This window comes from Stenella coeruleoalba (assembly GCF_951394435.1).
Source record: "Stenella coeruleoalba genome assembly, chromosome: 18".
In the NCBI taxonomy this organism is placed as follows: domain Eukaryota; kingdom Metazoa; phylum Chordata; class Mammalia; order Artiodactyla; family Delphinidae; genus Stenella; species Stenella coeruleoalba.
The window spans coordinates 46,182,356-46,209,444 of NC_137164.1; the positions used below are offsets into that span (position 1 = coordinate 46,182,356).

A 27,089-nucleotide genomic window follows, 5' to 3' on the forward strand; every position below is an offset into this window, starting at 1 on the left:
TAAAGAAAAAGTTGCAAGAATAAACAAAAAAATCCCATATTCATTTTACCCAGATTCATCACTAACATTTTGCCACATCTGCTTTCTCTGTCTCACGCTTTCTCTCTCTGTCCCTCTGTTTCTGCCTATCTCTCTCTGTATATATATATATTTATATATATATATACACACACACACACACACACACATACACACACACACACACACACACACTGTTTTTGGCCTTGATTAATTCAACCATTAGTTGCAAACATCATGACCCTTTATCCATAAATATTTAGAGAGTATATTCTAAGAACAAGGGTATTCTCTTATATAACCAGTTATACTATTGAGTTTGGAAATGTAGCATTGTCCACACTCAAATTTTGCTAATACCCCAATAATGTTCATTGCAAATGATGCTGCAATAAACATTCTGGCACGTCTATCTTTGTGAACATTTAAGAGATTTTGAGGAATGAATACCTAAAAGTGGAATTTCAAAGTGTTTGAAAATTTTATTTACGGTTCATACTCAAATTTTACTAATTAGTCCAATTATGTTTATTGTGACAATTCCCTCCGGCCTCCCCCCATGTAGTTCAAATCAGGATTATTTATTCCTTTAAAAAGAAACAGTAGCTGAAACTTTGTCTTTCATGACTCTTTCATCATATATATATATTTTTTAAATTTATTTTTGGCTGCGTTGGGTCTTTGTTGCTGCGCCCAGGATTCCTCTAGTTGCAGCGAGCGGGGGCTACTTTTTGTTGAGGTGCGCGGGCTTCTCATTGCAGTGGCTTCTCTTGTCGTGGAGCACGGGCTCTAGGCACGTGTGCTTAGTAGGCACGTGTGCTCAGTAGCATGGGCTCTAGAGCGCAGCCTCAGTAGTTGCGGCACACGGGCTTAGTTGCTCCGCGGCATGTGGGATCTTCCCAGACCCGGAATTGAACCCGTGTCCCCTGCATTGGCAGGTGGATTCTTAACCACTGTGCCACCAGGGAAGTCCCTCTTTCATGATATTTATTGTACATTTTTGAAGAGTGAAGCCAGTGGTTTGTAGAAAGTTCCTCAATTTGAGTTTGTCTGACTTTCCTCATGGTTAGATTCAGGTGATGTTTTTTTTTTTTCGTTACGCGAGCCTCTCACTGCTGTGGCCTCTCCCTTGAGGAGCACAGGCTCCGGACGCGCAGGCTCAGCGGCCATGGCTTATGGGCCTTAGCCGCTCTGCGGCATGTGGGATCTTCCCGGACTGGGGCAGGAACCCGCGTCCCCTGCATCGGCAGGCGGACTCTCAACCACTGCGCCACCAGGGGAGCCCTCAGGTGATGTATTTTTTTTTTTTAAAGAAGATGTTGGGGGTAGGAGTTTATTAATTTATTTAATTTATTTTTGCTGTATTGGGTCTTCGTTTCCGTGCTCGGGCTTTCTCTAGTTGTGGCAAGCGGGGGCCACTCTTCGTCACGGTGCGCGGGCCTCTCACTATCGCGGCCTCTCGTTGCAGAGCACAGGCTCCAGACGCGCAGGCTCAGTACTTGTGGCTCACGGGCCTCGTTGCTCCGCGGCATGTGGGATCCTCCCAGACCAGGGCTGGAACCCGTGTCTCCCGCCCTAGCAGGCAGACTCTCAACCACTGCGCCACCAGGGAAGCCCTCAGGTGATGTATTTTTATGTACAGTACAATACAACACAAGATAAACAACACTGCATCCTTCTCAGTTCATCACATCAAAAAAAACCCATGATATCAGTTTGTCCCATTAATGATGATGTGAATTTTGATCATCTGCTTAAGGTAGTGTCTGCCAAGTTTTTCCATTGGTAGGTTACTATTTTTCCCATTGTAATTAATACCTTATTTGTGGGGAAATACTTTGAGACTATGTAAAATATCCTATTTCTCATCAGAATGGTACCCAATCATTTTAGCTTCCATTAATTCTTGCCTTAATCAATTAATACTACAATGGTTGTTAAGAGGGTGATATTTCTAACTCATTTCTTCTACATTTTAAGATGGCATTCTATGAAACTTTTATTCTTAATTTTACCTTTTATGTTTATAAGAATAAAATTGAGTTCACCAAACATCAGTGGCCTCTTTGGTGTGGGACACTGTGCTCAGAGACATCATGATGGACACAAAGACAAGACCATTCGTGTCCTGCAGGGGCATGAGATTTTGTAGGGGGAGATGGATTCAAGGCAGATGGTTAGGAATGCTTTACTGGGGATACAAAGCTAATGGGAAGGAGAAGAAACCAAAAGAGTATAAATTTTACTGGGGTATACGGAGTGACCTTGGGAGAGGGGTGGGATTTTAGCTGGGCTTGTGATTTATGGTATATGTAGTCAAAGACAGACATTGGAGGGAACAGCAGTGGCATTTGGGAAATGACAAATAATCCCTATGCTTAGAGCCTAAGGCTCCTGGGAGAAGAGGCAGGGCGGTGTAGGGAGATTCCAGGCTGGAAAGATCGGCTGGGGTTGGCTCAACATCCCGAACTGAAGAGTTTGGACTCCAATTTACTGAGAAGCAAGAAACATATTTGAGGTGGGGGTGGGGGGAGTTACCTGTCAGATAATGCTTAGGGCAGGGACTGTATCCTACCCATCTTTGTATTTTCAAGGCCTACAGCAGTGCTCAGCACACTAAGTGTGTTCAATAAATGTTTTCAGGCACCAGTGATGTGCTGGATGATTTAGAATAGGGGTATGTGTGTGTGTGTGTGTGTGTGTGTGTGTGTGTGTATGTGTGTATGTGTGTATGTTTTACTTGTGGGTTGAGGTCATGATGGGAGGGTGGAGAAGGGGCATGTGGGCCCTTAACTCTGAAAGCTGCTCTCTATTGACTTGTTTATAGAAAAATGTTTAAAATATTAAGTTCCTAGACCACCACCAATATGCTCCGCTGACTTCAATTTTCAATTCCCAGAAAGCAAGTTTGGGAATTACTTTAAACAACTTTAGGTGCCAGTAAGGAGAACAAGGCTTTCAGAGAGAAGATAGTAAACACATCCCATTAGAAACCATTTTACTCTATATCGTCTTTATGAATATTTTAGAATTTAAAAAACTCCAAAAATGGGAATTCGCTGGCTGTCCAGTGGTTAGGACTCGTCGCTTTCAATGCGGTGGCCCTGGGATTGGTCGGGGAACTGAAATCCCACAAACCCTGAGGCGTGAAGGGGGGGGGGCGGGAACCACAAAAAGCACAAACAGCTCTTAAGAGATGCATATGAACTTTTAAGAGTCTATGCATTTTGTCAAAACACTGTAAATAACCTAGTTCATTTAATAGGGGAAAACAAAGCAAGAAAGTAAAATGAGATACCCAAAATAACTTTGAGTATAAATCATTGCAGAAATCTTGTTGATCACTTAGGAAATAAATTAAAGCATATTTATATTTAAAACATTCCCAGGTTATCCCTTTCCAAACTTCAAACCTTGTAATCTCTCTTCAGCTTGTTTATTCTGCAGTAAATGCTGAAAATCTACTGGCTTGGTTAAGAAGGTTTACATATTTTCCCAGCACAGGGTGCCGGCAAGTTGTGGTTGTATTTGGTGCTTTCAAATGGAAAATCATTTGATCTTCACCTACAGTTCCAATAAACCCTTAATTGTATAGAGGTAACATTTATGTATGTTTTTTTATTGAAAACATTTATTCTGGTTACAAATGAAATATGTGGCAATTGTGAAAAATTTAGAAACTATTCAAAAGTATAAAGCAATGTAAAACCACCCATCATTTGACCATCCAATGAGAGCCACCAAAATACATACGTGTTTTGCATTTTCTTTTCATCTTTGGGTCTGTGTGTATAAAAACCTCTTTACTTTGTTTTACTTAACATGTCATGAGTATTTTCCCATGTGACTAAATATCCTTTAATAATATGAATATGGTAGTAGATTCAGTGGCTGCTATTGAACTACTTTCCTATTGTTGGATACCTGGGTTCTTTTCAGTGTATAATGTAATATTTTTCCTAGAGGGAGAATTATCTATTGTTTTAAACGTTGTTTACATTTTAGCCTTCTTCTGCTTATTGTCAAACGGTCCTCTTCAAAATTTACACAAGTTTACACAACCATCACCAGTGGATAGACACAAAGGCATGAAGAGCCAGCATTGGGCTTAGTACTATCCTTACACATTTCATTCACAAATTAACCTCCAAAGGCGTATTTTCTTGTGCCCCGTGCACAGTTCACTTGAGCATTCAGTAGGAGTGCCTCACAGCCTAGGACCATTAGTGCTTTTGTCATCACATGAACAGCAATTGGCTCAAAACACTGCTCATTGTGATGCTGGTGATGAGGCCTCCTTAATGTTCTAAAAGATTGTTTGGTGTAACTACTTCAGTTCAGGATTTTTCTCTTGACCTTTCCTAACATGTTGAGAGTCAGAATTCAAATACTGTACAGTTTAAGCTACAGTATGCCTGGCCTGTAACTTGGTTCAAGGCATTTATAGTTGTCTGCTTATCAAACTAACAAGGTAGAAAAAGCAATCCCAGTACCCCCAAAAGGTAAAATACGGTTTGTTGTATATTACTAGAGTTTTAAAAATAGGATAAATTATAGTACATTTAGGAATAAGTGCACATTGAGAGTTTTATGAGATATTTCAGGAAGAACACATTTAACTTCAAACTTAAATATAAAATTTAATTCCTTAAGAACTGAGGTTGAGATAGTAAAAAAATAGAATATGAAGCTTTTTTCTTGACATCCCTTTAATTTATACAAAAAGAAGTCTATAATCCTATTTAAATTACATACTGTTTCATCACAAAAGGAAAGGACATCTTTTCTCGTGTGTCTTAATTTTTTGAGTCAAAATGGTTTGAATTTTGACTAATCTCATTTGAAGCTTCTGTTTATTGTGTTCTTTTCTCAATGGCATTTTTTTCTTTTTATGTGGGGGTACAAGCAGTTGCCATTAATGAATAGAAAAGATTAAAAGTGTGAAATAAAGGACAATAATTCTGTCTTACGTTCCTACTGATACAGATTCTGACACTAGGTGGATAATCAATGATTATCAAAAAAGTCACTTTAAATTGAATAATCTTACCCTAGAGGAGAATTTACTCCCTTATTAAAAAAAAAAAGAAGAAGATTTTTATTCTTTGTCGTGCTTTTTCTATGGCCCAATATCACTCGGAAATTTGACTTTGATTTTACCGAGTTGCAATATTCCATGAATAGTTTCCAAAGTGAATAAAATGTTGTCAAAAATACTCTAGATCCCTTAATTTCAAGCTCTCCGTGACGTGTCGGCCAAACAACTGAACACAGATATTTCTTTTGCCGTGTCTTCCTGTGAACGTTGCCCTAGTGATAGCTTCATATTTCTCTCATCTCATCATTCAGAAGCTATTTATCCATTTTTTTCCACTGCCTCCTTCAAACCTCCCCTTCCCCATCGTTGAATGCCTATTCAGCCTCCACACATTCAGGCGTATTTATTCCCGTAAAGATAGTGACACTTAGGGTTTATTCTAAGACTAAATCTGTGTTGCCCAGTGACTAAGGACTTAAGCATGCACACTGCTTCTGTGCTTACCCTCCTACCTAACTTGACTACTCAACTTTTCTTCTTTCTTTCCCTCCGAATTCTCTGTTTTGGCACAGTTCAGTTAACACACCACTGCCAGGCCACTAATTGATTTTTGAAACCTGACATTTGTTTTTTGTTTTCTCCTATCTTCCCTCATGGTACAGCACTACTAAGCAGGAAGGAATGCAAAGAACTAGAAAGTTCAAAGTAATTGAGTATCTGTCCATTCACACTGTCTGGCTTCACGCCAATGCAGAACCTGGAACATTTGAAAAATATTTATCAAGTTTTAACCCTTTTGGCTAAGTCAGTGAAGCAGGTTTGCAGCTGGAGCATTTGTGTTCACAGCAACAGCAAGTAAGCTTGGTTGAACATGTCTTTTATATGTTCAGAACCGCATGGCAAATGTCTCAGAAAAGGATTTCTTTCCAATTTCTGTACTATTGTACAGTGCTAAGCTAATTATTTTCTGTGAGACTGCAGACTTGGGTATTTCAGAGAAACTATTACTTAAAAGTGGCAGCCCTATTTCATGAACCCTTATGTCAGGAATGAAATTTAAATAAATGCTACTGTATTTGAGCAAAAAAGATTGTATTCAGCTTTTCGGCTGTAAATATGTTTCGAGCCCAACCATAGGTATGTTCATATCTGCATTCATTAAGAAAAGTGGAAATATGAAAAAAAATTTAAAGGACTATAAAAATATTTTATTAAAAGTTTATCAAATAGCTTTTTTTTTTGCATTGGAAACGCTTTTGTAAATGAATGCATGTTAAAAAATGGTGTGAAATGTAGAAATATTTCCAGTAAAATAACTGGATTTTATTGCAGCAAAAGCTTAGGTTGAAATAACAGGCCATCAACGCTCTGGTTAAAAAAAAAAAAGAGAGAGACAAAAGGAAAGGTCTAGATAGGTTTAAAAGCAAATTAAAATATAAATAGATACCAACTTGTATTAAATCTAAGTTAGATTTAAAGTTAAAAAGAATACAAAATTCTATTGAGTTATCTATATCACACAGGTTTGATCATGTTATTAGCATTAAGTACTAAAAATCTTGCAAGGTTCAATTTTTTTTTAAAGTTACATTAAATCCCATACCAATTCTATAATCTGTTTCTAAATTATTTAATTATATAATTGGGTTCAATATCAGAGAAAATCAGGGCGGCTTTTTAAAGGTGAAGGTGGATGGTGTGAGATTGCTTAGAAAAAAATTTGCCAAAACACATTAAATAATACTTTGGTAACATGAAAGTAGTCGTCAACCATTCTCTGAAATCAGTGATCACAGCTCTAAAAATGAATCATTAACAAGAACAGAATGAAAAGGAGAAAAAATATTTTTTACAGCATAATTTTATGTTTTCTAATAATAAACACCTGTAACACTTTGTGTATATAAACTTTTTTAATCTACACACTGAAACGAGATCCCTATCTTTGTTAGATTCACTTCTTGAGGAGAACATTTTCCTAAGAACTCTTTTTTGTAAAAGCTGCCTTACTGTGAAGTGATGTTGTATATGTAAAAATGTCTAATGGTATAGTGTTCTGTCACCATATATACACATATGTAGTAATATTCCAGGCATTTTTATTTCAGTGTATTGTTAACGGCTTCCCAATAAGCCAGATAAAAATCTTGTACAAGAACATTAAAGATTAAGGAAAGTGCTTTCCTTAGGTGATTGCTGGCAAAAATTCACCTTCCCATTATAACACAGTCAATGGACAGTGATATATTTTGGCTATTACTTTCCTACAAATTTGGATTCCCAGTTTTCAGAGCTGCTGCCTGTCTAACGTTTGTGGCTTCTTTGGTTGCCTTTTCGTAGGAGTAGGTGCCATGGTGAAAGGTAAATGTGCTACGTTTCTGTTTTGTAAATACTAAACTCCACTTTTTGAACACACAGTGGTAGCAAAAATAAGTCAAAGATGTAATGTCTATTTAAATACGTTTCATCTAGTCGTCAGTGCTTAAATTAGATTGCATGCTTTGGCTAGAATCAACAGTGTAAATATTAAAAACTTCAAAATTCATATGACCCATCCCCCTCCTCTCCATACACGGATACGAAGTTGAAGTGTGTGTGAAAACTACTCCTACTCATTTAAATACTGTAGGGAAAAAAAAAAAGCTTTTATGTAAGGACTTAAAAAAATACTTGCCATTAAAACTTTTATTCAGGACATTCCAAATTTGCTTTGCTAAATGGATATATTCACTGCTAAAGATACACAGAGACAAGAGCTGTTTTTAAATTTATCACACCGCCCCTAGTTCTGCGCTAAAGAAAGTACATTTTGTATATTTAAAAATACACGCTCATTAAACAAAACTCTTCAAAACCCTAGCGCCCGCACCTAGCTGCCTTCTAGGTTTCAGCTTGTGAGTTTCAGGTCCTTGCACAACACCTAAGACCTGAAAAACTCTTTTTTCTCTCTAATCCTGGCAGAGAACAGTCCGTAGAGATCTCCCTCCACGTCTCCACCCGAATTCCCTCTCTTCCCCAGATTCCACCCGCTTCTTTCCTTCCTCCGCCCCCAGCTCCGCCAGCCCAATCTGTCACAGAAGTTGTGTACAAACTGCGCGGCCGCCCTGCGCGCGAAGCTCGTGGCCCGAGAGGGGTGCGGTCCGCCCGGCGGAGGCGGAGCTCTGGGCAAGCTTCTCCTTTCTCATAGGCTAGTCGCTCCGGCCCGGCCGGCCTCGGGGCCTCGGGATTCGCCGGAGCGCTGCCAGTCTCGCCGCTGGGCCCCGCCCCCCAAGAGTTGGGTAAAATAGAGGCGGGCGTCAAGTGTCAGTAGTCGCGGGGCAGGTACGCGCGCTAGCAGCTCGCTCGGGGACACCGGCCGTGGCGGGAGCGGGCTCCGGGGAAGCGAGGGAGCGTGGCGGGGCGGGGCGGGAGAAAGTGGTCGCCGGGAGGACATCGGCGTTCACGCGAGGCGGAGCGGAAGAGTTTGGGTTTTCGTGCGCGCCTTCAAAAACCGCGCCTGGTGTGAGTTGAAGGGTCCACCCGGAGCCTACCCTCCTCCGCCCGCCGCCCCGCGCCGAGCTCGCCGGCCCGAGTCAGCGTGGGCGACGTGGGAAGCTCGCTCAACCCGCACCCCGCGCCCGGAGCCGACCCCCAAGTTCCCATGGCTACGCGGGTGCTGACCATGAGCGCCCGCCTGGGACCTATGCCCCAGCCGCCGCCCCCGCAGGACGAGCCCGTGTTCGCTCAGCTCAAGCCCGTGCTGGGCGCAGCGAACCCGGCCCGCGACGCGGCGCTCTTCCCCGGCGACGAGCTGAAGCATTCGCATCACCACCCGCAGGCGCAGCCCGCGCCGCCACAGCCGGCGCCGCCGCCCGCCGCCGGCCCGAGACTGCCAGCCGAGGAGCTGGTCCAGGTAGGAAGAGCTGCTCCCTCCCTCCGCCTCCCTCCCGGGACTCGGGCGTGTCCCGCCGCTGCGACGCGCGGGCGACAGGGGCCGCTCCAGGCTGGGGCGCGCGTCGGGGCGCACCGCGGCCCGGGTCTGGGGGGCAGCCCCGCCCTGCCCTCCTGGCCGGGCACTCGCTTTTCGCCGGGAGAAGGTGGGGGTACCTGAAGGGGAGGGTCCAAGGGGAATCTGCCCTGGCGGCTCTGTCCGGGAAAGGGTAAGGAGGGAACTGGTGCTCACACGCACCTTAGTTGTTTTTCTTCCACTCGGGGGATGAAACCTCGTACCTCACGCCCTACTTCGCTTCGATTCCGCGTGTCCTCTTAATCCCGCCTCCTGCCGCTGCCCCGGCCTTGGACTCTCCCCCTACCCACCCCCGTCCCACGCCGTCCCGGGTTCAGTGGAAACGCAAATCAGGGTGCTGTAGGGAGGCCCCTCGGGGGTGCTAGTTTCATATCCCTTGGTGCAACCTGCTTTAGACGCTATCGTAGGGCTGCCTTTGGGAAACGGGAGTTGGGAAAGCTAAGGTGGTGTTGGAGCGCTTATTTTTCCTTAAAAAGAAAGACAAAGAAAGACCGGGGGTTGTTGGTTTCTTCATGTGCGTGTAAATTTCCTCTTGGAGCCTCGATGAAAGCTGGCAGTTGGCTTTTACACTTGCCCGGCAGCCGAATTAGAGCAACCGCCTGTTTCTTTCGCCCACGCAGGGAGTCATATAGCCCAGAAAAAACTTCCCGGGACTTTTAGCCTGTCCCAAGGAAAAAAAAAAAAAAATTGGAAGCATACCCACATGCAAACAGCTGGAAGAGCTAAAATCAGAAACCACTAACCACCATGGGAGTGAAGTGCACGAAAGGGTTTAGTTCGGTTTATTTCAAGACGCCTCATTTAATAGCCCCTTGGTACACTGTGTATTTGCTACCCAGCTTCTGCTCCGGGAGGTCTGCGAGTGTCGCAGTGCTGTGAAAGGGCAGTGGCATTTGTCAGAGAAGTGACTCACAAAACCAGAGCGTTAATTTTTATTTTTAAATCGTGTCTATGCGGGAGACACGGTCTGTATCCACACCGAATGATTCGGGGTCTGATTTGAAACACTTGAAATTAAGTAGTAGCAGAAAATGACTGTATTATTCACTGGTTAGGATACCGTGGTTGATCGTTCTATGAGCATCTAGTTTGGGGTGTTTTGTGTGTGTTTGTGGGGTTTTTTTCTGTTGAAATTTCCTTTCAGTGTAAAAAATTGTAGAAGTTTATGTTATACCAGGAAAAACGATAGCTGGAAAAGACGGAGGAGACCAGTTACAAGCTGGGTTGTGTCCTAAAAAAAAAAAAATCACCATTTTAAAATGATTTGGTTATTTGTCAGTTTGCTGCTTAGAAGACACAAGAGGATAAGGTTGAGCTTTTTACAGAGTGAGGGGGAATGTAGCATTGGCCCACTGAGGAGCACACGATAAATCTTTGGCTGATGACTGTGCTGGCGACAGGCAGCCTATCCCCACCCACGGGCCCCTTAGCACCACTCTACCAAGGGAATGGTTTTCCCCTAGGTAATTAAAGATCTGTTTTAGATAGGGATATGAATAGGAACATTTCATTATCATATTAACCAATTACAGAATCTGCTGATTAAAATCAACGTTTAGATCAAATGGTGAAGGGTGAAGTTGGTTTGTTCTTTTCAGTGGATACTATGTTTTGCTCAAGACATTGTATTTAAGTTTCCACTGAACTATAAAATGGAAAAGGCACTGAAATAGCCAAGGAATATGTTTTATATTAAATATTTTAGCAATATCTACCCAAGCAAAAAAAAAAAAAAAAAGGAGAGAGAGCGAGAAATGTTTCAATATTATGGTTAAGGTTTGCTGGGTTTTTTTTTTTTTCTTTCTGTTTTAAACACTGAATTTACCTGTATGACATAAACAGAATCAAGGTAATTTGGCCATATTACACTAATGTATTTCAGCTGCAAACTTAAATGTAATGGGGCAGGGAACCCTGCTTGTATGTGAGTGATGATAAAGTATATTTTATTATTGCATCAGAAAGGAATATTTTTTCTGTTTGCTTCCTTTTTCTTCTTGGTTTGTCTCTTTCACTTTTTATCTGGGGTTGATTGGGGGCTATTTTACCAAATACTTGTTAAACACAGTTTCGTAAGTTTTTGGTGAACCATTTTGTTACACAATTGACAAATAAACCAGATATGTTTATAAGCAACACTTAGGAGTTTGCCTTAGTACTTTTCATAAGGATTGTTGGGGGGAATTTTTAGTAAGCACAGTTTGTCCTTCCTGAGATGATGAATTGGGTGGATTATACATGTTTGTATCTCTTCTTTTTTAGACAAGATGTGAAATGGAGAAGTATCTGACACCTCAACTTCCTCCAGTTTCTATAATTCCAGAGCATAAAAAGTATAGACGAGACAGTGCCTCAGTCGTAGACCAGTTCTTCACTGACAGTGAAGGGTTACCTTACAGTATCAACATGAACGTCTTCCTCCCTGACATCACTCACCTGAGAACTGGCCTCTACAAATCCCAGAGACCGTGCGTAACACACATCAAGACAGAACCTGTTACCATTTTCAGCCACCAGAGTGAAACGACAGCCCCTCCTCCGGCCCCGACCCAGGCCCTCCCTGAGTTCACCAGTATATTCAGCTCCCACCAGACCGCAGCTCCAGAGGTGAACAATATTTTCATCAAACAAGAACTTCCTACACCAGACCTTCATCTTTCTGTCCCTCCCCAGCAGGGCCACCTGTACCAGCTCCTGAATACACCGGATCTAGATATGCCCAGTTCTACAAACCAGACAGCAGTGATGGACAGTCTTAATGTTTCAGTGTCGGCCGCCATGGCGGGTCTTAACACTCACACCTCTGCCGTCCCGCAGACTGCCATGAAGCAATTCCAGAGCATGCCCCCTTGCACATACCCCATGCCAAGTCAGTTTCTTTCCCAGCAGGCCACTTACTTCCCCCCGTCACCACCAAGCTCAGAGCCTGGAAGTCCAGATAGACAAGCAGAGATGCTCCAGAATTTAACCCCACCTCCATCCTATGCTGCTACAATTGCTTCTAAACTGGCAATTCATAATCCAAATTTACCTGCCACCCTGCCAGTTACTTCGCAAAACATCCAACCTGTCAGATACAATAGAAGGAGTAACCCCGATTTGGAGAAACGACGCATCCACTACTGCGATTATCCGGGTATGTGATCCTACCTGGTTGAAGCATCTATATGTGTATTTAGTGTGTGTTTGTGTGTGCCTTTTTACACGGGAGAGTAGTGCTTGACAATAAAAAAAAAAAATTCACCTACTCTGTTCTTGTCGCATCCCAGTCTCTGTGCTTTACCCAAGTTTGTAACCATTTAGTTACCTAGTGTTTATGTGATGTGTTAAAAAGTCTGGAATGTTTGGAAAAAAAGATTACTTTGGACTTTTTTCTCTTTAATATTATATACCTTAGAGTCTTGCTACATTTTCTTTGTTTACTGTAGCAATCTAAATTGGAGTTGTTAATTCTACATTAAGTTCTCTGAAAAGGGATTACTTAAGTAAGGTAGGGGAAAATAAGGGGTGGGAATGAAGAGTAGGTTGCTACAAGACAGAACTATCTACAGAATAGATTTCAAGATTGGTTCTGATAGCATGTGAACATACGCTCATTCTTGAATGAGATACGTGGCCCAAAATATAAACTGATGACGGTTATGAATATATCTATAAGTTGCTGGCATAAGCTAGTTTATGATTAATACAGGGTTTAATTTATTATACATGATATGGCATGACATACTAAATGAAAAAACAAGAAATGTGGGAGTACAGAAAATTGCAGTCATCTTGGATAATGGTTTAACATTGTCAGCTCTAGAGCCATTAAAAGTTTTTAAATCACTGAAGTATGTGTTACTAGTTAGTATAAAGCACCTACTGGTATAAGCACACATTTCCCATTTGTAGCTTGGCTTGATTGCCTGCTCTCTTTATGCTAAAGTGATACATAAAGCAAATCACATTATACCTTTAATCAGGTAGTAGGGGAGTATGCTTTAAGACATCTCTTAAAATTGAAGTTTCAAATACCTCCTTGTGTGAGAGATTTCTTCTTTAAAGCCAGATTTTAAACACCGAGTCATCAAATGTAAAGATTGCAAAAGGATCTCCAGAATGACACGCTGTTCTTCTCCTTTATTTTAGGCTGCACAAAAGTTTATACAAAATCTTCTCATTTAAAAGCTCATCTGAGGACTCATACTGGTATGTTAATTTTCTTGTTAATTCTGTGAGTTTTGTAAACAGTGTTAAGTGGTATTCATCCTTTAAAAGCCAACACGTGGTTTGATCTCTTCTTTCTTCTTTCAACTTTTACTTTTTTAATGGCCTACCTTTTCAGCACTGGCCTGGCTCAAAATTCAGTTCAGTGAAAAAGTTTGGTTCCAGGAAGGCTGACGTTCCCTCACTAAGGCCTTGCCCTGTCACCTCACGTAGAATTAATTGCTCGCAAACATAAACAACGAAGTTTACTAATGGATTTTAAAACTTTAATGGCACTGCTATTCCTATCTTGAAGGAAAAAATGTAACTCATTTTCTCCCTCCGCAGCAAATCAGTTGGCTTCTATAAAACTATATCAAACACTAAAACCTTTTCTATTTAGCATGTAAAGCATAACTGCTGAATACATTATCTTTAGTTTCACCTTAACCTAAAATATCTGCGTTTAGCATGTTTTCCATGCTTGGTGAAAGGTAGGGTCGAAATTGCAGAGTATTAAAATCAGGCAAAACTGGGGTCATGGTTTAAAAGTTACTCTACATCCTACCCCAGCCCGTATTTTATACATCGGAGAGACTTTATCTTTATTCTAGCTTATATCTCATCCGTGTTTAACATGTTTAGCCCCTTTAATTTTGTGAATACATATCTTGTCAGATCTATACAATCATTTAAAAATGCTTTTTCATTTTAAAACTTTACATCAGAACTCATTTGAGGACGAAACGAGGTGGCAAGCTGTAAAAGCCTCCAAGTACCCAAAGTATTTGCAAATATATAGGTGGTTACTGTTCGTGATTTTCTTAAAAGGATAGCTCTAAAGGGAGGAACCTATACAAAGTGATGTTTTGTTTTTTTTCTCTCAGTAAATGCAGCTTTAACCTAAAGTTCAGAGAATAAGTTTGCTAAGAAAAGCAATGACCTAGCAAAATGTTTTATTCCATCATTGCTATGGAAACCAAAGTATTCAACAGTTCCTTTGAATGGGTTGTTGGATTAGTCTGAGGACTTGAATCTCCCCAGGCTGGATGTTACTATGGAAATTGAGTTTTGATAAATGAAACAGTTATCTCTTAACTGCTGCATTAAAAAGTAAAAGCCTTTGAACAAAGGTCAGTGCTGAGATCGAGCTCTAAGAGGAATATGGCTGCAGACATTTTGTATGCACGTTAGGAAGTATTACTTGATATCGCAATGATAAACACTACTTCTTCAAACCTGAATAGTGTTGGCGACAACGTGGTAGGTTCCAGGGCTTTCTGAGCAATTGCTTTTAAAGAAAAGACATCTCATGTATTTATCAGTGAAACCAATGGGTTAATCCGGCCCAAAGTTTTTAGATAGAGACAGATTGATTATGTAAAAGGAAAGATCCTACCTCAGCAGCCCAAAGTAGAAGTTATATTTATAGTTAAACAAACAGCCATTAAGCATATAAACCTGAAGTTTTCAGAATACATATGACAAGGCCATGAAAACATTCCCTATAGAAATACTAAACTATCCTTCATGTGTTATATATTAAGGAAACATTGAAAATGGGTTTTTACTTGAATTTTGATTAAGGAGAAGAGGAAATAACTTCAAAACTTCTGAACGATTGTTTTATTTTCCTTTGAAAGTCCTTGAAACAGGAGATAGAAAGGAGAGAACACGTTTCTCCTGAGGTTAAAGTCTCCTAATAAAAGAGGAGGGCGATACTATATAACGATGTAATCAACTGCTTATTGCAGGGATGTAGTCAGAGCATATCTAAGTGGCCTTGCAACCCCTGTCAGGGTTTAGTGCTCTGAATGCTTATACCTAGGAGTCTGGAACTTGACCTGCTGGCAGAGAAATTTAATAGTGGGTTGTCTTAACAATGCTCGTACTTAAAAAAAAAACAAAAAACAACTAAAAAGAAGATGTAGGCCTAGTTTGGGACCCATGCATCGACTTTTTCACCAGATCATAAATGTGTGGCCATCGACATCTGATGAGTGAGACCCTGTAATCCAGTTTAATAAAGTTTTGTTTGATAGCCTTTCAGATGCCTTGGGGAGGGTTTGTAGCAGACTTGTTCATCTGGCTAAACCCGTTCTTGGGTAATCATAGAGCATTGAGGTTGTTTTCTCCTCATTTCTAGTTTCTAGACAATGCCTTTGAAAATTACCTGTGCTCTCTCATTGCATCCTCCCCTCCCTGCCTGTTGTTTTTTAATGAATGTATCTGAAGCCAGCAAAGTCTTTTTTTTTCTTCTTCTTCCTTTAAAGGCCCAGGTATTTCTAAGTAACTGCTCTCATGTATTAGATTTTTGTTTTCTTTCTCTCTCCCGCCCACCCCCTTCCCACCTCCCCTGACAATTTGTTAGGGGACTTTAAAAACAATTTATATGGGAAGGTCGATCTTGTTTTTGATATCAAAAATAAAAAATGACTTTTGAAATGATTGCCATTTGGCAGGCAGAATGTGAAGGACCCTAGGATTTCTTTGGAATATAATTGTGATTGCTTTAAAATGTCAAGTTACCTTATGTTTTAAAAACGATTTAAGCAATTAAAACAGCCTATGCCTGAGTTCTATTTAATTGCATATTCTGGATTTTTAGATTGCAAATGCTTCTTGACTTAAAAATTGAACCTAAGGAAATAGTCCTTCCAAAACAAGACCTTTTTAAAAATATTTGGGATGAAAGAGTAGAAAATAATCAGTTTCTTGAACCAGAAGTCTCATAGCATTCAAGTTTTTCTAAGTTTATACACTTCGATTTCTTTATTCAGAAAGAATATGCAAATAATAAAAAGTTCTATATATGGGTAGACAGAATACCTGAAACGGATGTTTCCTCTTTTCTAGGGAAAAAACTATTTCACTTAAAAACATGCTACATCTTTATATACATGTGGTACCATACTTGTAAGCCTATACGGGTACCCTTAAACGTGTGTAGGGGTGTTTGTGTGTTATTTGTAGTGTGTGTATATACATGTCATGCCTCTGGTTAGAAATAATTATGGCTGCTTCTAGGCAACAGTGTCAAGAAGTGTATATTTCCAAATAAAATTATTTGCACTCTTAACACCATTTAAATTCGAACATTCTACTGAAATTTGTGTAAGCCTCATGATGTGTACAAGGGGCTTTACCCATTGCCATCATTTGAAAGCTGCTCCCAAGCACCTTTTTAAAAAAGAGATTCACATACCATTCTGCCCTTACAAATCAAGGTGACTGTTAAACTGATTCATAAATCAAAAAGAATATTCTGCTGCAACCAGCAGTATAGTTGTTTCTGCTCATACATCTTACTGTCTTTAATTTCGTAGTGAAGATTTTAAAAACTTCTGAGCACAGGCTTGGGGCCAAAATATAGGAAAAAGTTAAGACTATATATAACAAAGAAAAATTTGCAAGAAATTGAAAACATTTCTCATCATCTGATACTGGTTTCATGAGTGTGGAAATTTCTTTGAAAATTGTGTTTACACATTAGTAAAAAGTACTTAACTTTCCAAAGAAAGAGTTCTGAAGAAGTAAATAGTGAACTCTGAATACAGATGTTTGAAATCTGAGTAGTTTTAGTCACATGTATGGCTGTACACTTAACCCTAGAGTATATACTAAAGCAGTTGGGAAAAGCGGGTATGGTAACATTTTAAGGTCCTTTGTCAGCTGTCTGGAGCCGGGCAGAAAACGAGCATCTGTGCAGAATCTGAGCAGCACACGCACTGGGCTCCAGTATCCCTTAGACCCAGACTCTGCACGGGCTGCCACGTGGGGACTAAATGACCCCAGAACGCCCTGCCATGGGTTGACAAGAAAAGGACCATTGGAAACACCCCACAGAAGAAAATGGAAACATAAATAACATAACAACACAAAATGGACTGTGGGTGAAGCACTATCCTGTTAGAATCTCACAGTGAGCTGTATTTGGGATTCCTTGTTTAAGAAAGAATTTCACAGTAAGCCTTGCAAAGATTTTGAGCCCAAGCCTACTTGTAAAGAGACTAAATTCCTACGTTCTGCCTTACTTGCTCTGTAGAACACTTTCTTTTCTAATGACATTTATATTAAGATGTTACCATGTATACTTTAAAATACAGAATCTCTGCTAGAGATTTATTGCGAAGCATTGATTTTAGTTTCAGTTTGGGTACTAAAAAATCCTTAGATATAAATTCCTGTCTAGTGCCTTGCTCTACACTTATTATCCATTAAATATATTAGGTATGGATTTTTATTTTAAAATACTGACCGTGTTGATAATAAAGGTATTTTGATTTGTAACACTTCCCCACAAATAGAAAACATTCATAATGTTCTGAGCATGAGTTACTCCTTTTGTGGAACTGTGGGAAGTGGTAAAACACTTAAAAAATATAGGAAGGACTTCATTTCCTTAAAAGATGATTTAGAGCTAAAATCAGCGTATGATTGTATATATGGCCTTAGTGGAGATCATGCAGTTTGGATCTAGAGATCAATATTGGTTAAATGTGTAACCTGTGTTATCTGTAGAGGCGAAGAAGTTTTGCAGCATGAAATTATTTAGTGCTCAGTGATTTTTTTGAGTCCATATTTGAAAACTATGCAGGAAAAAGTATCACATTTAGCCTGTGTTATATGTTACTAGTTAAACATTCTTAAATTATTTTTGTTTGCAGCTTTGAAATTTATTTTCTATATTGACAATTTCAAGTTAATGTAAACAAAAAAAATAGTGGCTTAAAGAGATTCTCTGGTTCAGACCCCTGGAAAGGTATTTATGAGCGTGAAAGCTTAGAAACAATTTCTTTTTAATGACTCACTGGGAAGATTAAACTTTGCTTTTGGGACTTGTTCTTTCATCCGAAAAACATTTACATAGGAAATTGATTAAACGTTATTTTGAGATGATAAAGCTTATGGACGGTTAAGTATAATTTGATTAAGTAAACGTTTTTGACTGATCTTGTGGAGGATCCAAAGAGAATCTCTTCTTCTGTTTTTATAAATTAGTGGGAGAAGGTGGTTCATAGATGGATTAAATAGAATTGCTGAAGTTGAGACAGAAACAGTTAGCTGTGAAGGTAGTGAGAATGTAGTTTTTTTTTAAAGTAATGGTTTAATCACCAAAGGTTTTTACTTTGGCAGATATTTTTAGCTCTATAGAAAGTAATAGTTGTTGACTTGATGAGCTACGTCTTTTCAGGTGAAAGATTAGAAACAAAGTAATGTCCTACTTCAGTAAGTGTCTCTGTAGCAGCATTCCTATTCTGTCAGCCTGTATTATTTATATTCAAGGATCTTTAACAACTCTGATTAAGGGTGAGTTACTGTTTTAGAAGTACACCATAGGTAGCTTTCATAAAAAAACATCGGGGCAAAAGAAAATACTTTTGACTACTTTATAAATATAAACCTTTAAGAGTTGGGAAGAATCTGCAGGTCAAGGTAACCACGTTAAGTGCAAATTAAAGGAAAGGATATCTAGTACTCATTCAGTGCTAGAAAAATGAAAACAGAATTTTTCTGGTTTGGTTAAAAAGGAGAAGGTAAAATATTTCACCAAGACTTTGCTTTTTTTAAAAAAAAATTTGGTTTGGGCTCTTATTACAAGAAGGTGAATCTGAATGTTGTCTTTTTGTCAGGAGACTCAGGAATTGGTATTTCATTAACACTATCAATGATAGAGGATGTTTTTGTCCAGAACCCCTAGGAGAAGTAGCAGAGAGGAGCTTAGGTGCCTAGAGATTGGTCCTGCTGGGGTAGAGATATCCTGTCACCCAGGATATCACACCCACCCCTGTCCCCTTCAGGTGTAGCAGTTCCCTGGCTGCCTTTGGCCAGCACTAGGGGCTCCACAACTGCTTGGTTTTCACCAAATCCAGTCCAGTTCTGGAAAGGAAAGCTCATTTACATAGTTGATTTATCCTTGGACAACTTCAGGATGGATAATCAACTGATTCTGAACATGTCCTTCGGAAGAGGCTAAAAAGTACGGTTCTCGCCTAAATGTACCTTTAATCAGATTACACTCAGTGGTCCTCAGCAAAACAGAACCAGGCAAAGCCCTGCTGCCGGTGGGTTCGTAGAAAAAAAAGACACAATATGGTGGCCTCACACTAGATGCTTCCCTGTCTCTTATACCTTCCCTCCTTTTCGTGAATGAAAATTCCCAAGTTGGTCAGCCTTGGGCCAAACGTGATTAACCAAAGGTGCATGAGGAGAAGTGAGGCAATAGAAGACAGTCTCTGCCTTTGAGGAACTTTCATGGCTAGTTAAGGAGGCAAAATACAGCTATTTGAAGCCTTCATTCAGCAATATCTGTGCCAGTGTAAATCAGTCATTTAAATCACATTTAAGTGATGATGGGGATATAGAGAAGTGGAATGATTTCTCTTGGACTGTTCAGAGGTTTTCTAGAAGGAATCAGGTGAGTCCGATTTTAAAGATACACAGGGAGAAAGAAGGGAATTTCTTAATATATCCTTTTAATTAGCCTCCTTAAAGTGAGTACGTTATTGACAGGGATACTATATCTAGTAAACATTAGGTGCATTTTGCAAATACTGGCAATACAGATCTTTGAAATGAACTGCCTACCCTTCTGTTGCCAGGTGTAGGAGATGTTCTGCAATGACCTTTAATAAAAAGATTTTTAATGGAAAATTACTGACATAGATATATAGAAATATGAATTAATGAGCCCAAATCATCTTGCTTTATCTGTTTTTTAAGATACCTAACATTTCCCTATGAGTTTATTTAATCTTGGATTAAAGCTTCTTTTTTTTTATCCTTTTATTAGAATGTATACTGTTTCAGCTCTAAATTCCTTAAGTCGCTAATGATGGGAAAGATCTAATTATTCTTGAATTGCATGAAAATATTTTCCTCCTGAAATAAGAGCCCAATTTGAGCATCAAGGACTCAAATTCTAAGAATTAAGCTTAAGTATTGACTATTGAAATAATTTTATTCCACTTTAACAGTCAGAATAGAATATGGATGTTAAGCTCTTTGAGGCCAGAGACCAAGTCTTATTCGTTGTGTTTTGCAAGTCGCTTGGTACAGGTTACACTCATCAGTACAGGTTATACTCTCCTTTACTAAACATTGACTTGAATTTTGATGATTTTGGGCCTCTGTCAAACGTAATTGATTGGATTTATTTTTTAGCCATCAGGAAGGAAACCAGGTACACAAATTTGCTGTAACAAAAACGTTACCTAAAATAACTATTGTAAGATAAATATTGCCATCTGTGATATTTTTCTTTTGTTAGAAGAATCTGTGTAGAACATTGTAGGGAAAGGCCTTGGTGTGAGTCTATTGAGTATGTTCAGCAGAGCAGAGAAACTTTTCCCATTCTATTGTGGTAGATTCAAAAGTCATTTCTTAATCTATTCAGCAGAAGAAAAAACATCGCTAAAGACTTTTCAAATACTTTACAGACATGTTCTGCTAACCCACTGAAGTTCCTTTAGCCTGGGGTAAAAGAGAGCCGTCATTAGGTGATATTTGGGGATTGTCAGTCCCAGCATAGAACAGCTCTCAGGACTCCACAGGTCCTGAAAAGCAGGTCTCCGCCCAGCCAGGGATGGCTCAGTCGGAGTGTGTCCTGTGCTTCAGACCATCTGTGATTTCAGGCCTGCTCTCAGTCCATTAAGCTAGTCATTAACTGAGCTTCACAAGTGGCTTCAGAATCTTTAAATAGAGGTGAACAATATCTTTGTGTTGCTTAAGTCATTCATATAGAGCGTGTATTAGTGTTTGCTAATGGAGGATGTAGGCAGGACATTGAGGAAAAGTGGCAGGCCAGGCTTCTGAACGTGGAGCTCATCATTTTGCTTCTGACTCCTGGAGGTGTTGTGAGGATAAATGAGATACAAGTACCTGAGTTGGGAGTATGTGCTCAGTGTCTGCTTCTGCCTACTCCCTTCTTCTACTGGTAATGTTTTTGCTTAACATTAATTGACTTAATCAGTATGGACCCATATGTATGTGTAACTTAACAATTTTTTAAAAGATCAGGGATTTCTAGTAAAATAGTCCTAGTAATTTTAAAAGAGAATGAGAAAGTACATACTTTATTTGAGATAATTGAAGCTTGTTTTACATGCTGTACAAATTTGTCACTTTTTTTTTCTTTTTGCCTTTGGAAAGTTTCACATTAACAGCATGAGAACTTAAAAATACAGTTGATGTTGAAAGAGCTTAACTAAATATTTTAAATTGGTGGTATTGGAAAGAGATTCTGTAAAAATCCAATTAAACTTTTGAAAGCTCTATCTTGTTGAAATAACTTAAAGGAAGTTAGTTTGGTTTCCCAGAAGTACTATGCATAGTGTTTCTGGCTGAGGAAGAAAGGCCTGAATCTGCTATTTGGCCAAAAATTGGGTACCAGTTTCCTCTACAATGTTTTACTTGAGCCGTGTTGACACTTGAACAAATCCCGTAGAAACTGCCTCAAGTGGGGAATAGTTGTCCTTGCTTTTATGGTGAAGCCCTGGCCCCATAACTAACGTCCAGACAGTGGTAGTATTCTTGGCTGAATAATCTATAGATACATATAAATTGAGAGCAAAACCCCAAATGTTTTAGGAATTTTCATGGCTACCGTTTTTCAACCAATCAGTAAAGTAAACTTTTAAAAATACTGATGCAGTTTATTGCTTCCTAGCCAGTAAAAATAGTGAACAAAAAGAGTCTAGTGTCCCTTGTTTCTTAAATAAACTTTGAAAATTCAGTTCTCTTGCCATTTAATTATTCAATTCAAAAGACTAGAATGACTTCTTTTAAATTTGGGGCACTTTAGGAATTTTTTTCCTTGCCTCAGACATCAGAAATAACTTTCTCTTCCCATTAAATGACAGTAAAGTATTTAACCAACATGTTTGTTTTTGTGATTTATTTTTCACGGGGAACAAAAACAAACACTTGTGTGCAAAAGGTTAATTTTTTCTGTTTGATTTACATCGACAAGAGTGATAGCTACATTTACAACTGGCATTAAGACGTTTCTATGTATTAAACAGATTACATGTGAATATAAGTGAAAGAAAAGTGGTTTATTTCTTGTTACTCAAAAGGTTTAAGTATATTAGCTTAAATTCTTTGAATTTACTCTGAGGGGGGAAAAAACATTTCAGGTATTGAGGTGTGCATTTTTTTTAAATGGAGCAGTAGGAACCTAAAAGGGACTTAAAAACACAAAAAATATCTGTGTCTTGGCTCAGAGGCAGAGGAGAGGAGAGGCAAAGGGTGGCTAAGGGGTGCACACCACAGGAGTTGAAAGGAAATCTCCTGGGAAGTAACTGGTACAAGATTCAGAGGGCTGCTCTGGCCCTTCCATCTTTGTCCTTAATGGGATTTTGTTCAGGTGTCAAGAGTGGTTATCAGGACAGCAAAAATACATTAACCACGAGCTGTGGAAATCTCAGTTGATGTGAACAATGTCTTTTAAAATTTGGACTCAGTTGAGTAATCTTACAACTTCCTGAATATGATCCTGCTAAATCAGGCAGAAAGGTAGTTGGATTTCATTGTGGTACTGAGTAACCAGTGTTCAAAGCACCTCTTCCCTTGCAGAAGAAAACGTTTTAAGGAATTTAGGAGTTTGGCTACTCAGAGTTTTAAAATGCTATCCATATAAAACTCAGCAGTAAGCCAGCAGTACTTTAATGTGCAGATTGACTTCACAAGCTCTCATCTTAAACAAACTCATGGAAAATCATAACAAAATAAAGCAAAAATATAGGAACTACAAGTGAATGCTCAGTGAGAAGTTCTTAGGTTTGGGGATTTATTTAGAGGAATACATGATCTTAATTAAATAGAACTAATCAATTCTAAAACTGGGAGTTACGACTGCCTTATAAATAGCAAGTAGTTTTTTTTTCCAAAAGTGACATTAATTTTATTTGTATATCAAAAATATGCAATGATGCAGGGTAATTGCATGAAGTCAGAAGCTGGTCTGGAGTGAAGGGTAGCAAAGGCCTTTGCCAGACCATCGGGAGTTTCTTTGGGTGCCACTATAGGCAGAATCCTTTTGGGCTGCCAATACTGAGTAGTTTTGAAAGATTAGCAACCAGCAAACTTTAGACAACATTAAGAAAAATACAGATTGCAAGGGATAGGGCAGCGGCTCAGACATCAATTCACCATTTAAGTGAAGAGAGCTGTGAAAGAACAGGAAGATTGAATTAGAGGCTTTTCTATGTTACACATACAAGCTCCATGAGGTCAGGCATTTTTGTTTTATTCTAAGCATTCAGGACGGTGCCTGGCATATAATATGCATTTGGCACGTCGTTGATGAAGTGAATTTTGCTTTTTGGCTCAATGCATTGCAGAGGAAAATTAAATGCATTTATCAGCAAATGTTAGAATTGTTGTGGCTGTTTCATGACCCTTCACCAAAGTGAAGTTATCGGTACCAGACTTTCTGATCTGGTTGAGGAATTATTAAATGGCAAATGCATAAAGCTTTAGCACCATTCAACTTTACTCTTTTTCCAGCTTTGGTTTGCTTCAGTCTGAAAAATGGGAAGGTGTGTACGTATGTGTACTGGAGTGAATTTCAAAGAGCCAGTGCCCAGTAGTCCATGTTGGAAAGCCATGTGTTCAAGCAAACTGGCTTACGTGCTGGACGTTCCAGTGTGGCTAATTCAGAAACTTTTAGGACCACTTTGTTGAAGTAAAGGATCTCAGTTGTGGTCCATTAAGTTTATAGTATTGATGGACAGAATACTTTTTCTCTCTGTAATTAAGTGCTCTTCTGCAAAACAGTGACTCTCTGTGCTAGATGACTCGAGGGGTTTTTAGTTCATCAAGGAATTCGCACACTTCCCTCCTTGGAGCATGAGTTTGAGAGAAACGCCTTAGCAGGCAGTACTGCCTGTATCCGTGTTCCGAGTCATCCCTTCACCTCCTCCTCTTGGTCCCTTGGCACAGGTGAGAAGCCGTACAAGTGCACCTGGGAAGGCTGCGACTGGAGGTTCGCGCGCTCGGACGAGCTGACCCGACACTACCGCAAGCACACGGGGGCCAAGCCCTTCCAGTGCGGCGTGTGCAACCGCAGCTTCTCCCGTTCGGACCACCTGGCCCTGCACATGAAGAGGCACCAGAACTGAGCTGCCGCTGCCGCCACCCGCGTATCGCCTGCCGCCGCTCCTCCGCTCGCTTGGCAAAATTCTAAACTACAAACTTAACTATATAGAGAAAGATGAAAACGAAAACAAAAGACTGGAAATGTATATTTTGTATATTTGAGAAAACAGGGAATACATTGTATTAATACCAAAGTGTTTGGTCCTTTTCAGAATCTGGAATGCTTGCTGTAACCTGGCTTCACCCAGGCAGATGCCAATCATCTCAGACAGGCAGCCTCATCTCAGTGCGGATTGGGCGTGCAGGGTGTGTTTGCAGTGTTCTTCCCAAAGCACCACCGTTTAATGTGACAGTGTTTAGTAAACAAGTCAGTTGGCAGGCACAGGAAGTCGGCTGGATTGTGTGTCAAGATTTTACTTGACATCAGAGGAGTTTTTTCAATACTAGGTAATTCTCTAGAGGTGCGCAGCATACCTGGCAATTCCAAATAGCCATTGAACAAACTTTTTTTTTTTTTTTTTTAAATATGAGTTGCCTATATTTGCTCTTCGAAATTTTGTAAATATGCAAATCAGCTTTATAGGTTTATTACATGTTTTCTAAGATTCTTTTGGGGAAAAATCATAAATAATTCTTTTGAAAATAACCATGAATACATTGACAGTTAGAACCTGTGGTAAGATACCTTTTAAAACCTTACCAAATTCATTTCTCTAGGGGGAAGAGATAATAATCATTCAAATGAACTTCAAAAGCAGATTTCATGCACTGATTAAAATCAGATTGTTTATTTTAAATATGAGCGACATTTTGTATGAATTGTGAACTCGAGCTAAAAGACAGTTAACAATATTCAAAAATTAAACCTCTTACAACAAGCTGAACAGTATCATTTTTTAAAAAGACGGACTTACGTAGTTTTCACATGGCAATGTTGAGTTTATGATGTAGTTTTTCGTATATGGAAACATGGAATTTATGATGCAGGTTTCATATATCGAGATGTTTGCTCGTGCAGTACAGTTGGTTAAATGCCAGTTTATGTCGACTTTGCATGTAATATACAGTGAGACACAGTAATTTTACCTAAATTACAGTGCAGTTTAGTTAATCTATTGTTAATACTGACTCAGTGTCTGCCTTTAATTATAAATGACATGTTGAAAACTTAAGGAAGTAAGTGCTACACATATGCAATATAAAATAGTAATGTGACACTGATGCTGTCAACCAAAGGGCAGAATGAATAAGCAAAATGCCAAAAGCGGTCTTAATTGAAATGAAAATTTAATTTTGTTTTTAAAATATTGTTTATCTTTATTTATTTTGTGGTAATATAGTAAATTTTTTAGAAAATTTTCATAACTTGATAAATTATAGTTTTGTTTGTTAGAAAAGTTGCTCTTAAAAACGTGTAAATAGATGACAAACGGTGTAAATATTTTGTAAGAGGCTTCAAAATGTTTATACGTGGAAACATACCTACATGGAAAGCATAAGTTGGTTGCTGTTTTGCTTCTTTTTCCCTCTTATTTTTGTATTGTGGTCATTTCCTATGCAAATAATGGAGCAAACAGCTGTATAGTTGTAGAATTTTTTGAGAGAATGAGATGTTTATATATATAAATGACAAATTTTTTTGGAAAATAAAAAGTGCCTAAAAGATTCATGTTGTGCCTTCCTTCTTCCCCTACCATAGCAAAAACAATGAACAAATTCCTTTCTCATAGCTATATAAAAGGGTCTGTTTTATGTGGGCAGTTAATAAGAAAACAATTCCTACTTTGAACCAGTATCTACTTTTGTTTAAGACAAAAGAGAGGAATTTGTTTTTACAATATCGGAGGTATAAAGGGAGGCATACTTCATGAATGCTGATTTCTTTAGCCCCCTCTCTGGTCATTACACAGACACATATTGACTTTACCTTTTCAAGATCATTAGTTGAAGACACTGTGGAGCTAACTTGTATATAGCCTAGTTTTGTCAGAGGTAAACAAAACAAGAATTGGGGTTTTAACTTTTTTTTCCTTTTTAAAAGAGAAAGGGAATTTCCAGGTGGTCCAGTGGTTAGGACTCCACCCTTCCACTGCAGAGGCCCCGGTTGGGGCCTGGGTTCGATCTCTGGTTGGGAAACTAAGATCCCGCAAACCGAGCGGTATGGCCAAAAAAAAACAAAACAAAACACTGAGATGATTTTAACCACTAGCAACAGTACACCTTGGTTTCTAATGCTATCTCCAATAAAAAGAGCCAAGAGTTGCTCCTCGGAGAAATGGCTGATTCTGGGACTAGGGTAGGAAGCATACAAGGGTGCCTGGAGCATCTTACAGCAATGAGAAGTAAGCAATTAAAAAAAAATTCCAGGACTTCTCTGGTGGTCCAGTGGGTAAGACTCTGCGCTCCCAATGCAGGGGGCCTGGGTTTGATCCCTGGTCAGGGAACGAGATCCCCCGTGCTGCAACTAAGAGTCCACATGCTGCAACTACGACCCGGCACAGCCTAAATAAATGTTAAAAAAAAAAATTCCTACAGTGATGCTAGAATGTCAGAGCAACAATATAAAATAGGATTGGATTATAACCCAAAGTATAAAATACCCGTGAGTCCATGCTAATATAAATGAGTGAAAATATAGGAAAGAGGTCTGCAGAAGAATTCCAAACAGTTTTTGTAGATCCTCCACCCTCAGAGATAGAACATAAGTCCCCGCTCACTTTAAGTGCAGGTTGCACGAAG

The 27,089-nt window shown here is 39.4% G+C and overlaps 1 protein-coding gene across 3 annotated transcripts; it reads left to right on the forward strand.

Moving 5' to 3' along the window:
* Positions 1-1,112: 1,112 nt before the first annotated feature.
* Positions 1,113-26,015, forward strand: KLF5 (KLF transcription factor 5). Of its 3 annotated transcripts, XM_079903255.1 has the most exons (5): positions 1,113-1,307; positions 1,487-1,639; positions 11,325-12,198; positions 13,194-13,253; positions 24,195-26,015. In XM_079903255.1, exons 3-5 carry the CDS (start codon positions 11,337-11,339, stop codon positions 24,371-24,373), a joined length of 1,101 nt encoding a protein of 366 aa, XP_079759381.1. In that variant the 5' UTR covers positions 1,113-1,307; positions 1,487-1,639; positions 11,325-11,336; the 3' UTR covers positions 24,374-26,015. The 3 variants fall into 3 exon arrangements, with proteins under 3 accessions (XP_079759381.1, XP_079759380.1, XP_079759379.1); XM_079903254.1 differs by having other exon boundaries at positions 1,113-1,639; XM_079903253.1 differs by lacking the exons at positions 1,113-1,307; positions 1,487-1,639 and adding an exon at positions 8,287-8,948.
* Positions 26,016-27,089: the final 1,074 nt, after the last annotated feature.